Source organism: Humulus lupulus, chromosome 5, assembly GCF_963169125.1.
Source record: "Humulus lupulus chromosome 5, drHumLupu1.1, whole genome shotgun sequence".
Taxonomy (NCBI): Eukaryota; Viridiplantae; Streptophyta; class Magnoliopsida; order Rosales; family Cannabaceae; genus Humulus; species Humulus lupulus.
In genome coordinates, this window is record NC_084797.1 from 222,988,317 (window position 1) to 223,007,702 (window position 19,386).

At 37.1% G+C, this 19,386-nt stretch overlaps 4 protein-coding genes across 4 annotated transcripts; 2 read left to right on the forward strand and 2 right to left on the reverse strand.

The window, feature by feature from the left end:
• Window positions 1-1,525: 1,525 nt before the first annotated feature.
• On the reverse strand, window positions 1,526-2,275 carry LOC133779982 (uncharacterized). The gene has a single exon (XM_062219872.1). It carries the CDS (start codon window positions 2,273-2,275, stop codon window positions 1,526-1,528), a length of 750 nt encoding a protein of 249 aa, XP_062075856.1.
• A 34-nt stretch (window positions 2,276-2,309) lies between these two features.
• LOC133779983 (uncharacterized) lies at window positions 2,310-3,350 on the reverse strand. The gene is made up of 3 exons (XM_062219873.1): window positions 3,337-3,350; window positions 2,943-3,250; window positions 2,310-2,824 (listed from the first exon to the last, which is right to left on the reverse strand). Exons 1-3 carry the CDS (start codon window positions 3,348-3,350, stop codon window positions 2,310-2,312), a joined length of 837 nt encoding a protein of 278 aa, XP_062075857.1.
• A 4,249-nt stretch (window positions 3,351-7,599) lies between these two features.
• On the forward strand, window positions 7,600-9,008 carry LOC133779984 (uncharacterized). Its single transcript, XM_062219874.1, has 4 exons — window positions 7,600-8,111; window positions 8,217-8,734; window positions 8,823-8,899; window positions 9,001-9,008. Exons 1-4 carry the CDS (start codon window positions 7,647-7,649, stop codon window positions 9,006-9,008), a joined length of 1,068 nt encoding a protein of 355 aa, XP_062075858.1. The 5' UTR covers window positions 7,600-7,646.
• Window positions 9,009-12,839: 3,831 nt separating this feature from the next.
• Window positions 12,840-16,508, forward strand: LOC133778233 (FAM10 family protein At4g22670). Its single transcript, XM_062218103.1, has 11 exons — window positions 12,840-13,036; window positions 13,121-13,175; window positions 13,280-13,441; window positions 13,531-13,618; window positions 13,724-13,804; window positions 13,902-13,966; window positions 14,151-14,291; window positions 15,269-15,385; window positions 15,472-15,786; window positions 15,962-16,019; window positions 16,110-16,508. The coding sequence occupies exons 1-11, from the start codon at window positions 12,927-12,929 to the stop codon at window positions 16,208-16,210; spliced, it is 1,293 nt and encodes a 430-aa protein (XP_062074087.1). The 5' UTR covers window positions 12,840-12,926; the 3' UTR covers window positions 16,211-16,508.
• The last annotated feature ends 2,878 nt before the right edge of the window (window positions 16,509-19,386 follow it).

Sequence of the window (19,386 nt, forward strand, 5' to 3'; positions counted from 1 at the left end):
TAAATAGAGTAAGTGTAAGAGTATTGGAAAGATTAAATGTTTGGTTGGGTAAAAGATTAGTGAAAAGCTAGGGTAAAAAAAATAAATTAGGAATGTTTATTTAGGTAAGAAAAATAGGGAAGAGTGAATTGATATTTGAGTGAAAAATATTGGGAATAAAAATGTGGTTTTTTTTTTGGCCTTTTGGTGGCTATTGGCAGCTTGGTCTAGGCTAGTGATGAAGCTACATGGCTGAATTGGGCCAGCGACTTGGGCTTAGCTTCATGCGGCTGGGTGATCTTCAGAAGAGCTGGAACCGTGGCCGAATGAAGATGCACATGCTGAAGCTGATGGTGGGCTTTAGGCGTGACAAACAGCAGCTGAAGGAGTAGCATGCATTTGGCGTGGACTGAGGTGATTGGCAGGTGATATATGCTGAAGAGTCACGTGAAGGCTGGGAGAGCTTTGGAGCGAATTGGGCCTTGGGCCTGGCTGGAGGATTGGTGGCATTGGTCATTTGCCACTTTTCTTCCTTTCTTTCTTGAAAATGCCACACTTTTCTTCATTCTTTTTCTTACTTTTCAAAGTCCAAAATTGCAATAACTTCCCTACCAAATAAATTATAAACTAAATTAAAATTAAATATTTTCATTAATAAAATATATCATATAACTCCAATGAAAATATTAATTAAAATTTAATTTACATAACATTTATTTTCAATAAAATCATATTTTTAGTATTCAACTAACAACACTAATTTCAACTAATTAAATTACAACATAAAATAATAAAATATCTATAAAAACATATAAAAATCTAGAAAATTACAATAAGACTAATAAATGCCAAATTACTTAAAAACTTAATAAATTAATTAAAAACTCAAGAATTAAGCAACAATTAGCACATAAAAAGTAGTAAAATAACTCTATTTTGTAGAGTTATCAGCCTGTCTAAAGCTTTCGACAGCTAGTCTAAAATTTTGACTGCCTGCCTAAAACTTTCGACAGCTAGTCTAACATTTCAAATGCCTGTCTAAAAATTTCGAATTTGACTGCCTGTCTAAAACTTTTGACAACTAGTCTTAAATATCGACAGTTTGTCTAAAACTTTTGACAGCTAGTCTCAAATTTCGACAACCCGTCAAAAACGTTCGACACCACGTCTAAATTTCGGTAGGTTTTCTGAAATCTTTGAAATGTCCAAAAATGTTCCAATAACACAATAAAGCAACATAGTTAAAACTATCAACAACCAGTTTCAATACTCGGACAACTTAGTTAAAACATTACATATCAAACCAAGTCCAAAATATGAAATCACACAATATTATCATAACATTACACATCAAACCAAGTCCAAAATAAATTGAAAAATAATCATTTCTTGCATGTGGTTTTGTTGTGCCCATAACATCCACAATTGGAATACTTCTGTTGCTTTTCCCCCCATCAACATCAAAAACCTTACTCTTTACTTTCGTTGATGACGATTCAGGTGTAAAATTACTCTTCTCCTTTGGAAACTCTCCTCTCGAAGGAATTCATTTATTCTTTGGTCTCCTTGGGGGAATTAACTTCACTGGTTTGATAATGACTTGAGACTTAACCTCTTCTGGAAGAAGCCATTCTATTTCAGGTGGTAAAGGGTAAATAGATTCTGCATAGGCCATCCTCCAAAATTCAATCATGTAGAATTTTGAGCGTAGACTGTAAACATCTACTCCACGATACATTGTTGCAGCGACGCCATGAACACATGGAATCTTATCAATATAAAACTCTCGACATGTACAAGAATGTTCCTTAATATTAACTAGACCGTCTAGTGGCTCACCTTTAGCATGGAACTCACTTAGGTTAATGGGTGTAACTCTCATGTACCTTGATTTTTTGTATCTTTGTCTCATTATATCTTCTGCGTCAACTGTAAGTGGTGTTGAACAAGAATTTGCATTTGTCCTTCTCTCATAGAACCATCTGGAGAGTGTAGTGATAATTTCCTCCAATAAAGGAATGATGGGCCATTCTCGAGCTTCTCTAAAAACTTGGTTCAATGACTCAGAATTGTTGGTGGTCATGATGTTGTATTGATTACCATGGAAATGACATCTGAACCAGCCTGCAAAAGATACATTCTTCAGGTATGTTGCCAGACTTGGTTTTTTTGTAGAAATCTCATCAAATAACTTTGTGAACTCTGAAACTCTGTACGCTTTTGCCGTCTTCTCAAACAACTTTTTCAAACCTTTACCACTAAATTTTGTCTTGATATTCTGTCCAAGATGCCACATACAAGCTCCATGTTAAGCATTTTTTATATACATTTCAAACTCCCTTTATAATGCTTTTGTGTCTATCAGATATAAACATTAAACCAGTAGTATCGGGCACTTGATCTCGTAAGCATGTCAAAAACCAATTCCAAGATGCATCATTCTCAGAATCAACAATACCAAAAGCAAGATGATAAATTTGAAAATTTCCATATTGTGCAGTTGCAATGAGTAAATTTCCTCCAAATTGGTTTTTCAAATGAGTTCCATCAATATATATAACTTTTCTCATGTAACGAAAACCTCTAATGGAAACTCCCAAAGACAAAAATAAATATATGAATTTCTGTTCTTCATCAACAATTAATCTAGTGTACACACCAGGATTAGAATTTTGGACCATGTATAAGTAAGAGGGGAGTTTTGGATAACTGTTTACCGCTGAACCCCTTAAAAGTTCATGTGCACACTTTCTTGCCGTCCATGCCTTCCAATAACTACACTTTACACCAAGATTCTTGTTCATCTCATTAACTATTTGTGCTGGATTTGGACATTTTTTCACACCTTCATATCGCTTTCAAGTGCTCTCCAATAATAGAACAAGTTGCTTGCCGATGATGATTTTGTCGCATTTCTAAAGAACAAGTGTGCTCATTACAATGCTTGCGAATAACAAACAAACCTGTTGCATATGCCTTTGTCGCACGAATTCTCCACTTATAATTGGGGTCAACACAAACCAAAACCACTAATTTCTTATTTGACTTTTTCACTTTGAATTCAAAGTTTCGTCGTAAAGCAAGCATGTGTACATTCATCTTCAACTCTTTCTTATCCACAAAATATTGACCAACACAAAAAACATCTTCATCAATACTTGTTGCATTTGAGCTTGGTGTACTACTAACATGACATCTTTCATTACAATGATCACTAGGGGATACACGAGGAAGTGGTAAATCGTTATCTTCAAGAGTCTGAGGTGCAGAACTAGCATCAAGAACATTACATATGTATGCATCGTCAAAATAATCATCAAAAGTTCTATTTTTAGGACATGAGACATTCAAATTTACCTCAACAAAACCATCATCAATATTGTTTCTTTCCCCTATTCATCATCATCATCATCATCATCGTTGTCGTCGTCGTTATCATCACCATCATCATCTAAATAAACATTCTTATCATCGTTTAAACCAACATCATCAAAATTATCATCAGTGGAAATGTCTGAAATAGAATCAACATTTGTAGTAGAATCAATATTAGTAACAAGTTTATCCTTAATGAGCACATTTTCCATCTTCGTGATCAAATCCACACATAATGGAACCAAGTCACGCTCTTGCCATGTAAAGAAACTAACGACGTCTCTACTATTTTTTATTTCAATTGGTTCAATCTCCACCATTGTCGTTATTTTGTAAGTTAATTCTATATCGAATAGGTTGCAATCGATTTCTGTAACTTCATAAAATATGTTAAACTAACTCCTCATAAGTAAGGTTAGTTTGTACCAAACTTGATCTTGATCGTGAGCCATTTGAAATCCATTTCCACGAGTCCTCATTCTTTTTCCACATTCCATCACATAATATTACAATATTTTTGAATGACATTTGAAAAAAATAATACAATAAAAAAATATAAATTATTGGTATTACTTTGATTAAAAAGTTATATAAAAAAATAAAAATCAAGTTGAAAATCTAGAAATTCGACAACCTGTCTGAAAATTAGACAACCTGTCTGGTAATTCGACAATCCGTCTAAAAATTCGACAGGTGGTTGAAAATATATGACGATCTGTCTAAAAATTAGACTACCTGTCTACATTTGACAGATGGTCTAAAATTTAGATAGGTGGTCGAAAAAATACGACTATTGGTCTGAAATTTAGACATTTGGTCTAAAATATTAGACTCATTGTCGAAAAATTAAACAAGCTGTCAAAAAATTATGGATTTCTCTATCTTGAAAATAGACAAAACCACCATTAATTTTTTCAGTTTTTCAAGCTTTAACCTCCATAAAACTCCAGAAATAAGCCTAAATCCTTACTTATACTTTTAATATACTAAAACAATCATTTTGCATTTTAAATATACAAAAACAATATAAAAAATCTCATATTTAATATAAAAAAAAAGCTTTATAAACCAACATTTTGAATGAGTGGTGACTAGATTTGTGGAGAAATGGCAGTAGCTGGTGATCAACAGTGTTCGCTGGCGGTAGGGGGTAGTGGTTGCTGGTGGTGGTGGTGGTGGCGGCAGGGGATGATAGTGGGTGGTTGTGGATGGGTGTGAGTGGATGGGTGAGAGGAAGAAGATGATATTTATTAGAGTTTTTGTTTTTATTTATTATTATTTTATTTTAAAAGTAAAATGGGTAATACAAAAAATTTATTAATAAAAGAGGCCGTTTAGCTAAAAACTATTGAAAATAGGCGAAAATACAAATTGCACTATAAAAAGAGCCCATTTTGCCAAGAGAAATTTGTGAAATTAGTCTTTTTTTTAAGTAGTTTTGCGCTCTAACCTACTTTTGAATTTTTTTTGTAAAATGGCTTCTGTCTAAAATTCGACCAGTTGCCTAATGTTTTTGACCAATTGTTTAAATTTTTCGACCAACTGTTTAAATTTTTCGACCATCTGTTAAATTTTTTGACTAAATGTCTAAATTATGAAAAATTATTTTATAAAAACATTATTAAAATTAAGCTATAACACAAAATAACTTTAAAAAATAAACCACTTGACGAGGAGGGCCTTTTCCAATGACCCTAATAATAATAATTGTCCCTACTCGTAATGAGTCATCCCTATCCATATAGAAAGGGAAATTTGACTTTTTATGCTTAATAGTGTGGTGTAATACAAAATAATGCTAGGCATTTTTAACATTACAAAATAATGCCAAAATTTTTGCTAGTACCCAAAATACCCCTGTCACAATTCCCCCCAATCCCAGTTTTGATTCTCCCTCTCTCTCTCAAACTCTTGGTCACAAACTCCCAACCCCCCGACCATTGAACTACCCAGATCTCCCCGTCGGTTTCTCAAGCTTTCTCTCTCTCTCAAGCTTTCTCTCTCAAACTCTCGGTTCGAGTCCTCGTCGCGGCCCCCGTCGAAGTCGTGTTGCCCCCCGTCGAAGCCGCGCTGCCCCCCGTCGAGCCCCCGTCGAAACCCCGCGCCTCCGTCTTGCCTCTCGCCGTCTGTCATCCAAAACCCACGGTTCAAGTTTCTCCATACCCAAAACAAAGGTAAGCTTATTGTTTGTGTTTGTGTGTATGTGTATGGATTAGTGTGGAATTGTTTGTGTATGGATTAGTGTGGGATTGTTTGTGTGTATGGATTAATCTGGTTTGTTTTGGGTATGGAATAGTGTGGGTATGTTTTAGTGAAGCCTGGGATTTTTGTGGGTCTGTAAGGTTGCTCGATGGGAGGTTCGATGCATGCTCGATGGGGGTTCGATAGGTTAAGACGTTAAGGGTTCCAAGTTTAGGTTCGATGCTCGATGGGGGTTCGATGCATGCTCGATGGGGGTTCGATAGGTTAAGCCGTTAAGGGTTCCAAGTTTAGGTTCGATGCTCGATGGGGGGGTTCGATGCATGCTCGATGAGGGTTCGATAGGTTAAGCCGTTAAGGGTTCCAAGTTTAGGTTCGATGCTCGATGGGGGATCGATGCATGCTCGATGGGTTGTGTATTTGTTGGGTTCGATTCATGCTCGATGGGGTTCGATGCATGCTCGATGGGTTTAGTATTTGTTGGGTTCGATGCTTGTCAATGTTGGTTCGATAGGGTAGGCCTTAGGGGTTCGATGGGGTAGGCCCATTATGGGTTCTGGGTTTAAAACTAAGAAATTAGATGCATGCTCGATGGGGGTTCGATGCATGCTCGATGGATTGGGTCTTATGTTGGGTTCGATGGTGGTTCGATGCATGCTCTAGGGGTTCGATAGGGGGTTCGATGGGTACTCGGGTTGGGGTTCGATGGGTGTTCGAGATGGGTTCGATGGTTGCATGTATGTTTATTTATGGATTTTTCATGCGACTTTATTTAACTGTATTATTGTTATCTTTATTTTTTGCAGATGCCGAAGTATCTTTTACCCTTGACAGATCACTTTCCTGGACGAGTCACATATAGGGCAATGGTTACTTTAAAACAATCAAGGACAAGTTTGAGGAGCTCGGGTTGATAGAAAGGGTGAAGGAATCCCCATTCAAACAATTTTTCATGGCTGAGAAATTGGACTTCTCTGCATCTCTCATGCATCAATTAATGTTGCGCAAGATCTAGTGCTTCAAAGAGGATGAGTTGCATTTACATTTGGGATCTAGACCCTGCAGATTTGGTAGAGGCGAGTTTGCTTTGGTTACGGGGTTGAACTTCAGTTCCGGGCCATCTGAGACTGATTTGAAGAAACACTTGACTAGTGACCGCTTAATCAAGGAGTACTTTAATGATGAAGAAACAGTGAAGTTAATGCATTTGGAGGCTGCTTTAAAAAACTGCACTGTAGTTGAAGATGCCTACAAGTTGGGCCTATGTTTCTTTGTTGAGGGGGTTTTACTTGCACGAGAGGGCAAGTTAAATGTCTGGATAGATTCGCTGAAGATGGTGGAGGACACTGAGTACTTCTTTACTTACCCATGGGGGAAGGTGTCTTTTAACAAGCTTATGGATTCATGTAAGAAAGACATGCATCATCAGAAAAGGAACTTTGAGAAGAAAAAGGAAGTTAAGGGGAAACAGAAAGAAGCAAAATACAGTTTGTATGGTTATGTCCCTGCATTGCAGTATTGGGCATATGAAGCCATCCAGCAGTTTGCACGTGAGTATGGTATTAACCATGGAAACCAGTTTCCGAGGATGCTTAGTTGGTCGAGCAATAAGGAGCGTCCTATTTCGAAGGCCGACCTTGCACCGATGTTCAAGAAGACGAGTGTAAGTTCTGCTATATTATGTCAAAATAGAGTATTCTTTGGTGGTTTCAAACTGACTTAATGCTTTGTATTTGATGCAGTTGATTGTGTTGTCCATGTTGAAGCCCCGACCTTCAGAGATAGATTATTATAGCGCTCTGACGGAGGGTGATGCTCCCTTGTATCCCGGGTTGGGCCAAGAAGAAGAGGTAGAAACTCCCACTGATTTTGAGAAGGTGGCGGAGATAGCTGCTGAGGTTGCGAAGGCAGCAAATATTTTTGTTGATGGCCCTGATGATGAGGATACCCCAGTCCCCATCGACCCCACACCCTCGGCCCCAGCCCCATCGGTACACCCCAATCCTGATCAACCTGATTTACGGGAGGTGTTGGAGAGGTTGGAGCGAGTCGAGAGTCGTCAAGATACCATCCTAGAGAACCAGGCGGTCATCATGGATGCTGTCAATAAGATCTTGACATTCGTACAAGATCTTCCAAATGATTCTGATTCTGATTCCGACTCACTTGACCTCCCAGATGATTTTGTCTCACATGACATAGGCACTCCTCCCCCGATAGTACTCATAGCAAATCCTGAGACCCCAGGTGTTGCTATTATAGAACCTGGGGATGTTGCTGGTGTAGAGTTTCAATTGGCCAAGAGGAAAAGACGCAAACCTAAGAAATTTGAAGACTACACCGACCCAACCAGAAAGAAAGCTCGTTTGGATGCGATTGATGACGTGCCATTAGTCCTCGACCCTCTAAAGAAGCCACTTGCTACACAGTACAGAACGGTCGGCAAGTGGTTGCTTAGAGATATTCCGAACAAGACGAAGAGGGATGTCCAATCTGGTGTGTATGGTCCGAGTTGGTTTCTGACGATGAAGACACCACAGTTTTGGATCGATGATGGGGTAAGTAATTTTATTAAATTTATTAATATTTGTTATCTGGTATAAGCAGTGGGTTCAATAGGGGTTTCGATAGGCTGATTAATTACTTTCCAATCATTTTTGCAGCATATTGATGCGGCCATGCATATGCTACGTAGGCGTCGACAGTTCTATCCCGGGGCGTATCGGCAAGATGGTGTTGTGATGAATATTATGTTCTCACAAGTGGTACCGGCCCGTTATGATGCATATCAGAATGCCAAGGAAGCGGATAAGAAAAGGTTTTTGTGGGATTCAGATGTGATATCAATGATTACGGGAATTGACAATCAATTTCTGGCATCATGGAAGGGAGTAGACATTGTATATTGGTGCCAGAACTACCTTCAAGCGCATTGGTTTGCAGTTGAAGCCTCCATTTCTACTTGGACTCTGAATGTTTATGATTCAGACGTGACCGTGATAAGTGATAAACAACTGCAATCTTTTATGAAGTCATGGTCTACTTTGTTCCCATCGTTGTTATTGCAGTCACAACTTTTCAAGGACGACCCTCGGTTGACGATTCCACCTGGAGCTAAAAGATGCAAAGAGTTCAATGTGCACCGCATGCCAGTTGATTCAGTACCCCAAACCAAAGTCAGGTAAACAAAAGTCTAGTTTTTATTCAAGTTTTTTAAATTAAATTCCATGTTGATTTTGTTACTAATGCAATTTATGTTTTGGTTATAGTGGAGATTGTGGTGTGTACGCCATCAAGCACATCGAACACTTATTGGGTAGGCTACCACTTGACACGATTTGCGATGGCAACATGGAGTTGTTCAGAAACAAATGGACAGTTGACTTATGGTATCAGAATGTTAGACATTGAACATTCTCATGTTATATTTATTTGCTTAAAATGTAGATTTTTAAGAATTTTTTTTGAGTCGAGTATCTTTTTATTAACGACAATTAACAACCAAAATTCATTAACGACAATAAAAAAAGAAAACGAAAAATAACCTTCAACTTCAAGTTTAAATAAAATACAACAAAAAATAAACTCAAAGCCGAGCTTTGCATGAGGATTTGTTGTGGCCACGACCACCACATCTACTACACTTACGCATTGTAACTGGTTTTTCCCCGCCAGATGGCCAACGATTTGTCCTTGGTCTTCCTAGCTTTGGTTTTTTTGGGCGACCAACTTGTTGTTTCTCTATGGGTACACCAACTACCATATTCTTAATGTCATCTGGAAGTATCCAGTCATCCTCGTTCCCAGTTGGGTAAATGGTTTCTTTGTACGAATTCCTCCATGACTCAATGGTGTAAAACGGTGAACACAAAGAGTAAAGGTTCACTCCACGCTCTATAGCTGCTGCAGCTGCATGGGGACAAGGTGTGCCTATGAGCTGGAATACCCCACATGAGCATGATTTCGTCATCAAATTCACCTCAGCATCGCTGTCTGCACTAGTTACATGAAACTCGAATTGACCAAGGGCATAGACATTCATGAACCTTCCTTTGTCAGCATTGTTCGATACATCTGCCTCCATCAGGGTGGATAATTTGGTGGTAGTCTTCTCTGTCACACTACGTCGTTCAGAAAACCAAGACTGTAGTGTGAACCGAATGAATTCTAAAAAAATTGTAACTGGAAAGGTTCTTGCATCCTTGGTCTTGTTGTTGAAGCTTTCAGCGTAGTTGCTAGTCATTATATTGTATCGTTTTCCAGGAAAGAAAGGACGAGACCACTTATCGAAACCAATTCCCTCCAAATAGGCAGCTATAGGAGGATCCATTCGCTTAATATTTTCATAATGCTTTAGAAATTCCGTCTTCTTCCATGCATAGGCTGCTGCCCACATCTCACTGTGACAGTGATCAGTCTTGAACTTGGCTTTCACATTCATACTGATGTGATGGTAGCATGCGCCGTGGTAGGCATCAGGAAAGACAACCTCTAGAGCATGAATAATACTCGCATGCCTATCTGACACGAAAGCCAAGTCATCAACGTCCCCAATGGCTTCCTTCAACTTCGTCATGAAATATTTCCACGAGTTGTGGTTCTCACTATCCACCAACCCGAAGGCAATTGGATATAAATGACTATTCGCATCCAAAGCAACGGCACATAGCATGTGGCCACCGTACTTATTCTTCAAGAACGTGCCATCCACACATATCACAGGACGACAAAATCTGAATCCTCTCCTACAAACTCCAAGGGCAAAGAAGCAATATAGGAAACGACCATCTTCAGTGACAAAATCAGTAATTGTACCTAGATTCTTTTGCTGCAACATGTGCAAGTAGGATGGCAACTTGCAATACGAATCCTCATATGTCCCCCTAACATACGTAAGTGCCTTCTCTCTACATCTCCATGCCTTTTCATAACTTATATCAATACCAAAATTTTTCTTCATATCCTCCTTTATGTTGTTTGCCATGTAACTGGTCCCATCAACTGCGTATTTGTTCTTTATGAGGTGTCCAGCGACCCACGGTGCAGCTTGACGATGACCTTTTTGTCGCACTTCTAGTGAGCATGTGTGTACGCTCTTGTATACCGTGATCTCAAACATGGGGGACATTGGTTGTTTTTTCCCTCTCAATCTCCAACAACAGTCAGGATCTTTGCATGTGATATACCACACGTCAGTACCAGACTTTTTCACCATATACTCAAAGTTATTCTTCATTGCAAATAGAGCAGCTTTGGTTTTTAAATCATTCTTGTCCTCAAAAGTCTTCCCAACATATATTTCTCCCATTGGTCCACCAGATGATGAGGAATGGGTTTTAGCAGATGCCTCAATATCTTCTTTTGTAAACATTGGGGCACTCCATCTGGTGTGATCTTCTCTTGATACAATTGTCTCCCTCCACCCAGTGTTATCTTCTGTCCTAGCAGGTTGATTACTGCTTCGAGCAGGTGCTCGGCGTCCTTGAGTTGGGAGAGGTGCCTGTGCAAGAGGCAGTCCTGACTCTTCTTCTACTTGTTGGGCTTGGGAAATGTTTAACTCCTCATTTGAAACATCTGCACTATAATACGAGTCATCCTCGGAACCATCATCATTATCTTCAAAGCAATTACCAACTGGATCATCATTCACATAGGGATCGTACTCATATGCCTCAAGCACACCTGTGGGACCTCCTTGTGGTATATCAAGCTGAATAGTAGCCATCGGATCAGTAACTGGAACAAAAGTGCCCACCTCGCTAAGATGCTTGTAACTGCTACCTGCAGGAGATGGATCGATACTAGTCGTGTCTTTTTTGTTCACACTAGGAGAAGGATCTGATATGACATTCTTCTTAAGTGGAGTCACACATAAGACTACCCGTTCATTCAAGCTTATTCCTAAGAATACACGAACTTGACGATCATTCTTCAATTGAACCGGTGCAAATGGTTGCTCGCCGCATACGTATGGCACCTCGAGTTTCAATTCATACACCTCTCTATCCACCTGAAATGTCTCGTGCAGTATGTCAAGTAGTTGCAAGTAAGTGACATCATTCTCTACTGGTATCACTTCACCTTCAACATCCTTAAAATACCATTTCCTACCATGCATTTCCCAAACACCGTTGTAAGAAACAAATACGTAAACAGTAGAACCTGAAATAAAAAAACACAAACACAAATGGTATTTTAATGATGTTGAAAAACATGACCATCGAGCTTGCATCGAGTAGCTACCGAGTAACCATCGAGCACAACATGCAACGTAAAAAAATATGTGCAATCGAGCTTGCATCGAGCAGGCATCGAGCATCTATCGAGCATGCATGAAAAGTGAGAATGCACATTACCATCGAGTACCCATCGAGTAGGTATCGAGTACCCATCGAGTACAACATGCAACGTAAAAAATGATGTACCATCGAGCAGGCATCGAGCATGCATGAAAAAGTGAGAATGCACATTACCATCGAGTACAACATGCAACGTAAAAAATGATGTGCCATCGAGCTTGCATCGAGCAGGCATCGAGCATTTATCGAGCATGCATGAAAAAGTGAGAATGAACATTACCATCGAGTACCCATCGAGCAGAACATGCAACGCTAAAATTGGTGTGTCATCGAGCCTGCATCGAGCAGGCATCGAGCATCTATCAAGCATGCATGAAAACGTGAGAATGAACATTACCATCGAGTAGGTATCGAGTACCCATCGAGCAGAACATGCAACGCTAAAATTGGTGTGTCATCGAGCCTGCATCGAGCAGGCATCGAGCACCCATCGAGCACAACACTAACCCAGAAAATTCCCAGAAAACGCAGATCGACAAAAAACCAGAAAAAACCCAAAAAAATGTACAAATATTGCTCAGATCTATACGAAATGCTCAAAAAGTTTAAAGGAAACATCACTAATCCAAGTATTTAAGAAAAAATTGCTTACCCATTAAATTTTTCTCCAAGATTTCTCAACCCTTACTTTAGTCTACAAATGGCTTTCTTAGTGGCGGTCCCAAGCTCTACCGTGGTGCTCTTAGTGGTGGTGTGAGGTGAGGTGAGGTGAGTGAGAGTGATGAAGAAACAAGAAGAAGGAAGAGATGAGGAAGGAAGAGAGGGGGAGGGAAGAGATGAGATAGTTGTTTTTAGGGGTATTTTGGGTACTAGCAAAAAATTTGGCATTATTTTGTAATGTTAAAAATGCCTAGCATTATTTTGTATTACACCATGCTATTAAGCATAAAAAAGTCAAATTTCCCTATAGAAATAGAAACTACTAGAACAAGCCAAACTAAACCTACATTGCCTTAATACTCATCGACTCAACACACTCAACCAAAACACACGAAGAAAAAAAAGTCGATCGCCATGGACGCCGCGAAGCTAAGCCAGTTGAAGCATTTCGTCGAACAGTGCAAGTCCGACCCTTCTATTCTCGATGATCCTTCTCTCTCCTTCTTCCGCGACTACATCGAGAGGTAAAAAACCCTAAATCTTCCACGTTTTTATTTATTTATTTTGTTTAAAAATTGAATCTCATTTTGGAACACTACTTCATTCAGTCTTGGCGGGAACATACCTTCTTCTGCTTCCGATCATGGCGGCGATTCCAAATCGGTATTGCTATCAATGATATGTTGTGTTTGTTAGGGTTTATCTGAGGATTATATATGTGTGTGTAAGAAGCATTGATTGAGTGGGTAGTTTATTTGTTTTGGCAGAGGAGTTATGTGGTGGAAGAGAGCGATGATGATGTAGAAGAAGAAAGCGGCGCAAAGGGGAATGTAGATTTAGAGGAGGAGGAAGAGGATGATGAAATAGTCGAGTCTGATATTGAGCTTGAGGGAGATGTTGTTGAGCCTGATAACGATCCTCCACAAAAGGTTAGCTTTCTTATGCAAGCTTTAATATAATAATATATATTTCAATTTTGTTTCTATAGTTTTTTGAATGCTTTCTTACTTGTTTGAAGATGGGAGACCAATCGGTTGAGGTCACCGATGATAATCGTGATGCCTCGCAGACGGAGAAGGCCAAAGCTATGGAAGCCATTTCCGAAGGTAGTGTTTACTATGTTAATGATTGTGAATGTAATAATGTATTTGATGAAATAGTGTCTTACACTCTAGATTGGGGAATTTGATTGGTTTTGTTGTGTGATGTAGGGAAATTGGAGGAAGCAATAAAGCATCTTACTGAGGCCATTTTGCTCAATCCATTATCTGCAATTATGTATGGAACGAGAGGTATATTGTTGATTAAGAATTATTTGTGTTGCTATCATGAAGTTTTTGATCTTCTAGATGCTAAATTGTGTTTTGTTTGTGGGGGTGACTTTGATAGCTAGTGTTTACATCAAGATGAAGAAACCCAATGCTGCTATTCGCGATGCCACTGCTGCTCTGGAGGTAAGCCTGTTCTTACTGTAAATCATCTTTTTAGAAATATAATATCTGCATATGAAAAATTTATTATTCTGAGTGGTACAGGTGTTGTTTCCGTCGCCGTGTCTTTACCTGTGTTTGATGATTAAATTGATGTGCATTTACTTATTTATTTAAAATAATGTTAAACTTGTCATATTTTTCTCAGATTAATCCTGACTCTGCCAAAGGCTACAAGTCTCGTGGCATAGCTCTATCAATGCTTGGCCAGTGGGAAGAGGCAGCAAAGGATCTCCATTTGGCGTCAAAGCTAGATTATGATGAAGAAATAAAGGATGTTCTTAAAAAGGTTCCCTCCTTTCTCTGCAGTTTAATGTTTTCAGAGTTTGGATTTGGTTCAAAGTTGGTTCTTATTTTTATATTTATATAGCTAAAGCCTAAGTGGTACAAGTTTCTATAAATTCTGTGTCTCACATTATATCATGTCATTTATGCAGGTAATATGTAAAATATATATATATATATTTTAATATCATAGCTTTGTCACTGGAAGTAGTAGTAGATGTTATTTGATTCTTCTGAAAGAGGAGATTTTCATATTTATGGCAACTACTCTGCTTTTCTGCTTTTCTTTTCCTATTTATGAGAATTACTCTGCTTTCCTTTACACATTTGTCAAGATGGGTTGTGAAGATAACTTCTTGTTCTTAAAAGAAAAATTCCTTCCATCTCTATTTTTTACTTTAGATTTTCTTTAAAAGCTAAGCTTCTGGAAAAGTAATTTGATACCCAATTGACTATTGAGGTTAAACGACCGTTTGCTTACTAACTGCTATATTCTCTAGTCTTTACCTTACATGTTTCTCATTGGGAAATATCTGGTCTGGTATTCATCCAAATCTACTGCTGTGGCATTTTATTTAATCATTGAGAAACTGGTTTGTGATATGGATACCCAAGAGGGGTAGTTCAAATGTTTGCTTTCACGATATTTGAGGTTCAAGTTCCATTAGGAACCCACATAGGGTCATAGAGTTGAAAGAATCCATGTGGTATGAATCTAGATCTACTTACTGGTGGTGCTAAAGTTTAGCGAATTCTGTATTAGTTTTAATAGATTATATATCAAGGTGTTGAGCTAGTGTCTGTTGCTTGCTGGTTGCTAGTTAAGGTGTCACAGGTAGCACTCTCTGACAATTAATTTGGGTGTGTGGGTGGGAATATGATATCATAAGTTAGCTCACTGCAAGCCTTAGTTTGTGCCTTTGCTTTTGTGTCTCCTTTTATTTACTTCGCTTCTTACTTGTAATTCTTGAACTTGCACAGGTTGAGCCAAATGTTCACAAGATTGAGGAGCACCGTCGTAAATATGAAAGGCTGCATAAAGAGAGAGAAGAAAAAAAGATTGAACGTGAGAGGCGACGTCGCCGTGCTGAAGCTCAGGTAAGTGTTGTACTTGTTTCAATTTGAAAACCAAGTTATTCTCTTGTCTGGTAATTATGTGTGAAATTTTTGTGTACATTTTGAAGGCTGCATATGAGAAGGCCAAGAAGCAAGAAGAATCATCTTCTAGTAGAAGACCTGGTGGCATGCCTGGTGGTTTTCCAGGTGGTATGCCGGGATTCCCTGGTGGTATGCCCGGATTTGGAGGTATGCCCGGATTTGGAGGCATGCCTGGATTTGGAGGCATGCCCGGAGGTATGCCTGGAGCTGGAGGCATGCCTGGAGCCGGAGGCATGCCCGGTGCCGGAGGTATGCCCGGAGCTGGAGGAATGCCCGGAGCTGGAGGTATGCCTGGAGCCGGAGGGGTGCCTGGAAACGTTGACTTTAGCAAAATTTTGAATGTGAGTATTAGTAAAGCTATTTCTTTAATTTTTTTGTTGCTAAAGTCAAACAGACCATCTGCCATTTCTGTCTTCTTCTTGTCTTTTAAATGTATTTCATATATTTTTTTAATCAAGGAATGCTTGTTTTTCATTATTGTTTGATTTGTTTTCGATCTCAAAACAACTTGGATAGGATCCTGAACTGATGGCGGCTTTTAGCGACCCTGAAGTCATGGCTGCTCTTCAAGACGGTACACACTCTTTTATCTAATTTTGTGTATATATAAGGCTTCAGATCTTTTTTGTTGTGACTGATTGAGTTTGACTCTGGTAATTGACAGTGATGAAGAACCCTGCTAATCTTGCAAAGCATCAATCTAATCCCAAGGTGGCACCCATTATCTCCAAGATGATGGGCAAATTTGGAGGTGCACCCAAGTAGAGAAAGACAACACAAAACTTTAGGAGTGGTATAGCTGTTGAAGAAAAAGATGTAAATGTGGCCTTTCGAGATGGAGATTCACATCACATGATCAAACCAACCCTTTGTAACTTTTCTAATTTATTTTGTCGTCATTGTCTTCTGGTTTATAATAGCCTTTTTCTTTTTTGGGTTATTGGGCGGCGTTTTATTATGCCTTACCAATCAAAGGATGTCTAAACTCTTCTGGTCTTGAGGTTCTTAGTAGTGAACGTTTCATATAATGAATTCAAAAACTCAATAAACTCAATCTGCCCCATGCCATAACTTTGTCATTCAATCAAAATATCTTGCACTACGACTTAGAAATAGTTTAATTGTTCCTATATAATATAGTAAATGTTATAGTTTCTTAATCCTTGAGTAATCTATTTAAATGATATTGTTTAGTAAGATAAAGGGTTGTTCTCTGCCGACTGCAGCCATGGAGTTTAGTTTGATGATGTAAACAAAAAGGAATATCTAATGGTCCGTACTGAAATATATATAGGAAAGAATGGGACAAGCGACTATAAAACTAACTTCTCCAGATTATTATTATTATTATTATTATACATCTTATTAATTGCAATATTAGTCATGCAAATGAAAATGAAAAAGAAGAAGAAAGATAAGGCTTAGGCAGTTTGACTCTTGAACTAAAAACTTTGTATCGTCGGCAGCATAGGGGAAAAAGACCTTTCACCCATTCTCGCCTTACAGTCTTCGACACTAATAAATATGCATCATTTCACTGGAGAAGGAAGACCGGCCTCTCAATTACATCAATATAATATATTAATAATAATGTATATATTTGCTTTTGCAAGGGAATATATTATTTTGTTTTTTTTTATTGTTTTATAAAACATAGCAGTGAGAATACCGCATGATTTATAACAAAATAATATATTTTTATATAGAGAAAATATTATTTTGATCATGTGTTCTCTTGCATATGCAATCGGTTTTTTTATTTTGTTAAATAATATTTTGGACTATGTGTATTACAAAATTAATTAAAATAGTACTTTATACTCGATTTTGGTCAATATTTTCAAATATAATATTTATTATTAAGTTTATCGACCACATTCTCCGTTTCTATGAGCTCATTGCACCGCCAATGACCCAATGGTTGATTTCATAATTAAAATTATTTTGACAAAAATCATATTTAGGGTACTATTTTGATCAATTTTGTTAAACACATAAACCGAATTGTTATTTAACATAACACAAAAACTAATCACATATTTAGGAAAAATAGAAAGGCTAAAATAATATATTTCCTTATATAAAAAAAAGATGCAGTGTCTTTTGAAGATGGACATAGTATTATTTAAAAAAAAATGATAAAATTTATTATATATTTATATATAAATTTATTTGTATGAACAAAATTATAATGCATAAGAAGACCGCAGTACATTAAAAAAAGTCTGTATCTTTCTATATAACATATTTTTGGGGTTTGTGGGTGGGGTATTGTTCTTTGAATTTTATTCTCAAACAAGCCCCTTAACCTTTAGGTAATCTATCTGGTTCAACCATGTGTACATGACCATTCTTTCGAGGTTAAGTCTATGTAAGATAGAACCCATCTTTCATTATTTTACTTCATGTACCTTCATCGATTATTAACATAATATATATGAATACAAAATCAAAATTCAGTATGACCCCCCAAAATTGAGTATCTTTCACTTTCCATCACTATTATTACGTCTCCTCCAAATATGAAAAATAACAAATAGGAACACATGCAACCCATCTTAATTAGATTAGAGTTTCAAAACTCTTTGATGTATCTTGTATAACATCTTAATTAGACTAAATGAGGACTAGTGATGGAATTTTTTTCGGTGAGAGACCCACTTCTAATGATGTGGGGATTCCCTCTTTTATATGGGGATTGAGGTGGAATTATGAGCATTTTCCATCTTGATCGGAGACTAAAGTGATACTTATTCTGTCTCTATTAATATGTATGTATATGTATTGTATTGTTTTAGTTTTGAATAATTCAATTTATTTATTTCACATAAAACTTGTTTCCAACTCTAATGAAGACTATTATCACGCTAGCTAAGGATTAGCCATGTTGAGATAGGGATGTATGTGACGGGGAGACAATTCGTGTCTGTTCACCGGCTCATTCCTAACAAGAACTAGGAACAGTGTTATTGAAAATAATAATAAGAAAAAAAATTATTCTTTAGAAAAATATCTATAATTATAGAATGTCTTGTCATTATAACATTGGAAATTAATACACACCCGTATGTGATGCATTTAATAGCTAAAAAAAATCCAAAAAAATATTTTCAATTAAGTACGTCATTGACTATTAAATCACTTCTCCTCCTCAAGCTTGTGTACGACCAAGATTGTACACATTAGAATTTACAAACATGTTTTTCAATGGCATTAAATAAGTTCACTTTGTGGCTGTTGTTTTTCTAAGTATTAGAGCATCCACTATTAAGTGCTATAAAAGTGTTCTACAGTAATATTTTAGTTTACGAAAATTGAATTTCAACAACAATATAAAAATTGTGCCAAATTTAGTACAAAATATAACATAAGCCAAATTTAGTCTTTAATAAATATCATATTTTTTAATTACTTCTTTGCCACTCATTAATATAAATTATTAATTTTAAAATTTTTAATTTATCTTTTAATAACAAAATTAATTGATTTTGAATATTTTTAATAAACATTAATAGTTATATTGATTTTTTTTAGCTGGTTTGTACCTTGTACATTGGAGTACAAATCCAAAAAGTGAGCAAAATATATTATTGACCATATTTTGGACAAAATTTGACACAAATTATACATCATCCGTTAAAAATTATCTCATTTACTTTTCTTTTCTTCGAATGTTGTTAGTGTTGATGACGATTGCATTACTCCTTAGTTGCGTGACTATGTATTATTTGAGAAAAATAAATTATTATTAAATGCTAGTGTAGAATATAATTCAATTTTTGTAATTAGCATTAAAAAAAATAATTTAAAATACATAATTTAAAATACATAATTTGATTGAAATTTAAAATACATAATTTAGTCTGGTAGCTCGTAAGTCGCTTTAGGGAAAGCTACTTAATGGTGTTTGAATTCTTGGTTATTGTTATTATTATTATGAT